Here is a 7723-nt window from a genome sequence, read left to right on the forward strand (position 1 = left end):
TTTACCAGTGCAATCCATTTTTTGTAAGGTCCTCGTTTCTTTCCTTTTCCTCGAGGGGGCCTTTCATCCATTTCCATTTGTATGGCTGTGTTGGTTGACAGAAATACCCTAACCAGATTATACAAGCAATTAAAAGTTAGTCAAATAATTAAGATAACAGAACAGAATACAGGTGGCAAAAGGGGTGCCCTGCGTATTCATGGATACCAAGGTGCATTTTTAGCCGTCTAAAATGTTGGGCTAAAATGGAAGCCATGAGGCCTAAACATAGCATGCACCCCCTGGGTGAGAATCCTTTGGCATCCCAGTCAAAAACAAGCACCCAGCACCCTCAAAATCCCCATTGTGGCAAGGGTAAAGCTTGAGACTATGTTGGGCCAAAATGGAAGCCATGAGGCCTAAACATAGCATGCACCGCCTGGGTGAGAATCCTTTGCCATCCCAGTCAAAAACAGGCACCCAGCACCCTCAAAATCCCCATTGTGGCAAGGGGAACGCTTGAGACTATGTTGGGCTAAAATGGAAGCCATGAGGCCTAAACATAGCATGCACCCCCTGGGTGAGAACCCTTTGCCATCCCAGTCAAAAGCAGGCACCCAGCACCCTCAAAATCCCCATCGTGGCAAGGGTAAAGCTTGAGACTATGTTGGGCTAAAATGGAAGCCATGAGGCCTAAACATAGCATGCACCCCCTGGGTGAGAATCCTTTAGGTAGCAAGGCAGTGGTAGAAGAATTGCAAATAGCGGTAATTTCATTCAAACCAGTGGGGGGCATGTTTTCTGGGGTCATAGACACAGATAAAGTGGCATTTGCATCATTAGGTAGCAAGGCAGTGGTAGAAGAATTGCAAATAGCGGTAATTTCATTCAAACCAGTGGGGGGCATGTTTTCTGGGGTCATAGACACAGATAAAGTGGCATTTGCATCATTAGGTAGCAAGGCAGTGGTAGAAGAATTGCAGATAGCGGTAATTTCATTCAAACCAGTGGGGAGCATGTTTTCTGGGGTCATAGACACAGATAAAGTGGCATTTGCATCATTAGGTAGCAAGGCAGTGGTAGAAGAATTGCAGATAGCGGTAATTTCATTCAAACCAGTGGGGGGCATGTTTTCTGGGGTCATAGACACAGATAAAGTGGCATTTGCATCATTAGGTAGCAAGGCAGTGGTAGAAGAATTGCAGATAAAGTCCATATGATACCCGAGAGTATTGTGTGTTTGTTTAAAAGTTTGCCGACACTTTTTTGAAATGCCTTAAGGCGTCATGACGTGGGGACGTTTTTTTTTACGTACGACGCACTGTGATGATGTAACTGATGAAGACAATCATGGAGGAAGGAGGACTCCATGCCGTGCACCGGCAGGTATATTAAGCTGCTGGTGGCTTTGTTTGTTCTTTCGGTTTTGGAATTCTGCAGCATCTGGATCTTCGTCTTCGTCGTCGTCCTCGTGGCTGTTTCCTCTTTGTCCTGGTAAGTATACAAGCTCCCAAACAGAAGCCACAATGCATGGCATATGGCCGCCATATGGTCCTCGAGGATCGAGCTATTAAGGATTGATCCTGTTCGCTGTCTCGTCTCTCCCTTCTTCGGCTTTCTTCTTCCATTAACCTACAGGTTCCTGACCTGGAATCTAACGAAAAATGCACACTGCACTTCAGCGAATACTCTGGATTTTCTGGTCTCGGACCTCTAATTTAGACCCGAGTTCCCAATTCTCTCCTCTTCCCGCTGCCTTCAAAACAACAAATGAGATCCAAAAGATACACAGTGCTCAGAATGCTTTATAACACCCATTATTCAACTTATAGCCGTAACCCGCTAGACGTATTGAAACGTGCTAAAAACTAGCAAAAACATAGAAAATGTACTTTCCTCGCGTTTTGGTAAATGCTAATTCTGTTGCGTTTCCTGTTTGTACAGTGTACGTGCGTTTGTTCTGTCGAACCTGATGTTTTTAACCACTCGTCTCCCATACAAGGGGGATCAAAATGTACTTTGTTTACAGGCTGAAGGTATACTGCTGAAATCTTCAATGCATTATCAGCTTTCCTTACTGTTCTGGAACGTGTTGCCATTTGTTAATCCAGTCACCATGTGTGACTTCTTTACTGGCTTCACTCCCCTGATGATCCCGTTCTCTCCAAAGTAGGCTAATCCAGTTGCTCCTCCTCAGAGGCGTTCTTCTTTCTTTTCCTGTTTCCTGCAGTTTCGCGTTGCAAGTACTCGCTTCCCAGCTCCGGTTTAGACGCGTGTTCGCTGCCTTCTCTCCACTTCCCGAGGCCTTCAAAACAACAAATGAGCTCAATAAGATACACAGTGCTCAGAATGCTTTATAACACCTATTATTCAACTTATAGCCGTAACCCGCTAGACGTATTGAAACGTGGTAAAAACTAGCAAAACCAGCTAGAAAATGTACTTTCCTCGCGTTTTGGTAAATGCTAATTCTGTTGCGTTTCTTGTTTGTACAGTGTCCGTGCTTTTGTTCAGTCGAACCTGATGTTTTTATCGTCTCCTATACAAGGGGGATCAAAATGTACTTTGTTTACAGGCTGAAGGTATACTGCTGAAATCTTCAATGCATTATCTGCTTTCCTGACTGTTCTGGAACGTGTATTTGCCATCTGTTAATCCAGTCACCATGTGTCCCTTCTAGTTTACAGGCTTCACTCCCCTGATGATCCCGTTCTCTCCAAAGTGTGTGGATGATATGCGTGCGTTGTGTAGGGGGATTTTCTTTTAATGTATGTGTGTGGATGATATGCGTGCGTTGTGTAGGGGGATTTTCTTTTAATGTATGTGTGTGGATGATATGCGTGCGTTGTGTAGGGGGCTTTTCTTTTAATGTATTTGTGTGGATGATGTGCGTGTGTTGTGTAGGGGGATTTTCTTTTAATGTATGTGTGTGGATGATGTGCGTGCGTTGTGTAGGGGGCTTTTCTTTTAATGTATTTGTGTGGATGATGTGCGTGTGTTGTGTAGGGGGATTTTCTTTTAATGTATGTGTGTGGATGATGTGCGTGCGTTGTGTAGGGGGCTTTTCTTTTAATGTATGTGTGGGGATGATGTGCGTGTGTTAGGGGGCTTTTCTTTTTATGTATGTGGATGGTGTGCGCATGTTGTGTAGGGGCCTTTGCTTTTAATGTGTGTGGATGGTGACTGCATGCATGTGGATGGTGTGCGCATGTTGTGCAGGGGCCTTTGCTTTTAATGTGTGTGGATGGTGACTGTATGCATGTGGATGGTGGGTGCATGTTGTGTAGGGGCCTTTGCTTTTAATGTGTGTGGATGGTGTGGTGTTTGTGTTGCCTAGGTGTTTCAAGATTGGCGTGTGTATTCTTTTTTGGGGGTGGGGGGGGCGCCAAATTTTGTTTTGCCCAGGGCGCAGGGTGGGTGAAGGATTCCGTGAATCCTAGGGGGAAACATGTCAGCAACAGTGCCATTTGGGAGCGAATACTGGACTGTCCAGTGGCCCCCAGAGTGCATGGGTGTAATTTTGATATATTAACCTCCTGGGTCATCACTTCCCATTGTATATGTTAATGAGTCCCACACTTTTTAGTTTGGGCTATTAGGTGGCGCTTTAGCACCATCTATGAACTAAAACTATTGCATTAGAGCACAGATAGGGAGAAGTGGCATATGAGGAGGGACACACAGCCTGTAGGTGTTTGGTTATTTGCCCACCCATTGGCTACGCATGGCCATGCTAAACCCTATGGTCATTCCCACCCAGTTCCTGCCCCTCCCAGCCCAAAATACCACCCCATGGGAACTCTCTTGCGTTCGCTTTGATCAAGCCTTACCATCAAACTTTGCAGTCAAGGTGCCTGCCAGTGTTTTTTCAAAGCAGTCTTCTGGAAGTTAATGACTTAATTGGATTTGCAAACCCTCCTTAACCAGGTCTGCCTTCAGCCACCTGATTTATTAGCACTGTGCGTGTCCTTCACTGAACTCCTTTTATAAACAAACATTGGCAAAGCCAACACTTTGGGCTTTTGTGTAAGGATTAGGCCTCTGCCAGGTATTGCTATTAGATGCCCAGCCACTCACACCATTTTGCACATGTTACTATCAATGGTCAGTTAATACCACTACGGAAGAGACTGCAAGTGCCTTACTACACAAAAGGCAAAACTGTTGGCATTGCCAATGCATGTTTTACAACTCGTGCTACACCCCCTTTGTCAACCCTGCTCTCACGCTCCTGCTCCATACATGCACAGATCCTCTTGTCTGTGTCCTGCTCGAATCCTCAGGACCCTACTTTTTTTGGACCCTGCTTTCCTAGCCCTACTCTGACACTCCTCCTCTCTTGTCTCTGACCTGCATGGACTCTCCTGTGCTGCTTGGACCCTGCTTCCCAGCCCAGGGCCTGCTCATATGCCATGGCGTGACAGGAGGGTGGTAATAAGCCATGATTTCTCTCACGTTGCTGCTGGCGATAATCTCAACTCATCCCGGGGGCTGGGGCCCCTGCCCCCCCACCCCCCTCAGAGCTTTCCGGGGCGGGGACAGATTAAAGGCAGGCCTGGGAGAGCGATCCAGGAATGTGTTTATAATGCGGAAACCAAACACTGGGATTGGCTACCTGTTCATGTTCATGCAATTATGTTGCTGGAATAGAGCAGAGTTTTAATTGCCGCTCCTAGTATGCACAGGTCTCTCGCTCAACCCTACATGCTGTCACACTCCTTCCTAGAACCCCATCTGGCCATGCCTCTCATTCTTAACCTTTCACACACACATCACTGTTACACTTTCTCTCCACCCCACCGTGTGGCCTAATACTTCTTGATGCTTTCTTTCCACATGCCACTTTGCGTCCATAGTTTCTCCTTCCATTATGTGCTGCTCTTCTGGTCGAAGGTCTCCCTTCTTGAAAGTACTCCAAATCTATTTTAGAGGTGAGCTTACTCTCTGTTCTCACACCTGTGTGCTGGCCTTACTTGCTGTGGTTAAACTCAGGAACACTGTTCGCCGAGCGTAGGTGTTTTTCGGTTGGTAGCTGCCATGTGGTGTTGGGCAAGACTATGGGGATTTTGTCTCATTGTATGTGATTTGTCAAGACTACCGCTTGAATGTGTGTTCTGTTCTCTTACACAAACCAAACATCGGCATGTAGGTTGTGAGGTCATGGAATTATGTGGGGATATGTGGTCTTTAGATTGCAGGTGTTACTTCATATACCATTCATAGGCCATTTTCAGCTACAGTAGACAAAGTAAAGTGCAGAATCTTATTAAGTGGACACCAGTAATTCTTACAGTTGAATCTGAATATTCAGTGTTTGAGAAGGTGTATGCAGAAGGGTGAGTTTTTAGCATGGTTATTTAGCGGCAGCACCTTTGATACCTGCGCTGTCCTGACTAAATGAGTCCCATATGGTGCCTCCAGGGGTGATGTGTTCCCTCTAGTGAGAAATAGCTCACTAGCACAGATGGGCTGAATGTAAGATCTGGCTTCCTAACCCAGATGGGCTAAATGCAGGATCTGGCGCACTAACAGAGATGGGCTAAATGCAGGATCTGGCTCACTAACAGAGATGGGCTAAATGCAGGATCTGGCTCACTAACAGAGATGGGCTAAATGCAGGATAGTGTAAAAAATGGCAAGAACGTATTTGTAAAGTTAATGATGTTGGTTCCAATGCAAGTCATGTTGCAATGAGGACACAGTGGGTCATTCAGGTGCTGCATATTAGGATACTAGCTTCAATCACAAATGGGGACACTTCAGGCAGGAACATGTCCATAGTAAGGGGACCATAAATTAATGATCCTGTACAGAATAGTTTCACAATAATACTTTGAGCACACTAAATGTATTTATTTTTCGTCTTTTAGGTAATAATTCAAACCATGGCCCTCTTTAATGTGCTTTTCTTTGATTGCGACAACTCTCTCTGTATTCGAAAGGATGGGGAATTTGAGCCATTGGCAATTCCTGGTGAAGTGATTTGTAAATGGCTGGTAGAGGGTCTTGATGAAAGTGGAAAAGAAATACGTGAAGAAAGGGATTTCAAAGCGGTAGTGCTTTTCCAATCGGCAGGTAAGCAAAGTATATATGTTTTTCCCTCTGTTTCCCTTCATTTGATGTTTCGGGAGGAGGGTACATCTAACGTCCCTACAGTGAGGCATCCCCTTTTTTTCTAACATACAGATGAGTGCTGCACAATGCCCACCACTCTTTCACAGCATCTCTACTTCCTTTAGAGTAAGTCTAATGTATAAAGTATAGATGCACAACATGGTTCTGACACTTTGGTTGTGTAGATAGTCACATTTTGAAATTTTCGCTTGAGGTTTTAACTTGCCTTTTTCATACCTGCAGTCAAGAAACAGTGTATCAAGACACAAAAAACATTTGAAGAAATAATTAAAGACTATTGCGGTGATGCAGAGGGACTGATTCAGGCCTTAAAAAGGAAGGCAGAAGAGGAAAAGGAGCTACTGGTGGATTCGGGCAATCGGGGAAGTGCTGGAAAATTTAAAAGAGTGTTGCGTGAACTGCAAGAAGAACATCCAGTGAAAAAAACAAAAGAAAACAAAGAGAATTATTTAGTAAAAGCTGATGGGAGGAAAGTGACTGCTCCCAAACTTAGTAAGGCCTGTTCACAACTACAGTCACAAAAACTGGAGAACCTAACTCTTTTGGCAGGGATGGCTAGTGTTCTTCATTCTTTCATTCCTTCCTCAGAGCCCACCTCTGTTGCTTCACCTGGACAATATAAAGACGCTGCGCAACAACCACTAAATGGACTATCAAATAACAGTGAATTGTCGGCTGCAAATATTTTGTCGGATAGATCTAGTTTGACATGCTTAACTCTATCCCCACGTCTTCTAAATAGTGTGTCCTTGTTGCAGAATGACAGTCATGCCTGTTTAGACAGCGAGTTGACACCCACACGTGCACACAAACCTGCTCAATCATTCAGACTACAGTCTTTAAAAACAGCGGAATTGGGAACATCCTCAAAACAGAGTTTGGCTGCAGTGTCAGTCCCCACTAGTGACCGAAAAAGCAGTGTATCACCATGTGAAGGGAAAATGCAGAAAATACTGTTTACCTGCCCGAAACAAGCTGTTTCAACTCCTCTAAAAAACCCTAACTACAATGTATCCAGGATTGATGTGGATGTACAGCATGCACCCCAAGATGCAGGCCCTATTGTTTGTGCGGATGAAAGCCCACATGTAAGCAAACATTATGCATGCAATAGTTGACTCCTATGAAACTCCCCACACATTAGCAACGTGACCTTGACTTATTTTTTGTAGAATTTTTGAGATCTGTCTGCAAGGCTAACAGCTGGCCTACTATGGACTGCCGAGTAATAAGGAGGAAGCTTGCTACCAAAATTTGCAATGCCAGAAGAGGCCTAAAAAAGACTCCACCTTTTGAAATGCAGGATCAATGATTGTTTGTTTGTATTTTTGTAAACCTATTTATTCTTATGGAGCTATGCCGTTAAACTGAATTTGTTGAATAAAAAAAGTTGTACACTTTCTGAGCCTATGTTTGATTGAAGATATCTTATAGCCAGAGCAATACAATATTAAAATATCAACAATTTATAGCTGCAGAATTTTACTATCACAATATGAACTCTGTAATAATTAGCTGCTCTTAGGGTTATTGGGTGTAGTGACTGGCGGAAGTCTGTCATGCTGGTAGACCTTTAACATATGCTGTTTAGGTAGCTGGAAGTGTGTAT

The 7723-nt window shown here is 44.4% G+C and overlaps 1 protein-coding gene across 1 annotated transcript; it reads left to right on the top strand.

Moving 5' to 3' along the window:
* The first annotated feature begins 1380 nt into the window (after positions 1–1380).
* Positions 1381–7514, top strand: LOC138515935 (uncharacterized). Its single transcript, XM_069630702.1, has 3 exons — positions 1381–1473; positions 5850–6054; positions 6337–7514. Exons 2-3 carry the CDS (start codon positions 5865–5867, stop codon positions 7230–7232), a joined length of 1086 nt encoding a protein of 361 aa, XP_069486803.1. The 5' UTR covers positions 1381–1473; positions 5850–5864; the 3' UTR covers positions 7233–7514.
* Positions 7515–7723: the final 209 nt, after the last annotated feature.

The sequence above is a fragment of the Ambystoma mexicanum genome, chromosome 6q (genome assembly GCF_040938575.1).
Source record: "Ambystoma mexicanum isolate Mex_15411 chromosome 6q, UKY_AmexF1_1, whole genome shotgun sequence".
In the NCBI taxonomy this organism is placed as follows: domain Eukaryota; kingdom Metazoa; phylum Chordata; class Amphibia; order Caudata; family Ambystomatidae; genus Ambystoma; species Ambystoma mexicanum.

Coding starts and splice junctions, on each gene's coding strand:
- LOC138515935 (XM_069630702.1), top strand. CDS start 5,865: ATGGCCCTCTTTAATGTGCTTTTCTTTGATTGCGACAACTCTCTCTGT. Junction 6,055..6,336: donor AGTGCTTTTCCAATCGGCAG/GTAAGCAAAGTA, acceptor TCATACCTGCAG/TCAAGAAACAGTGTATCAAG.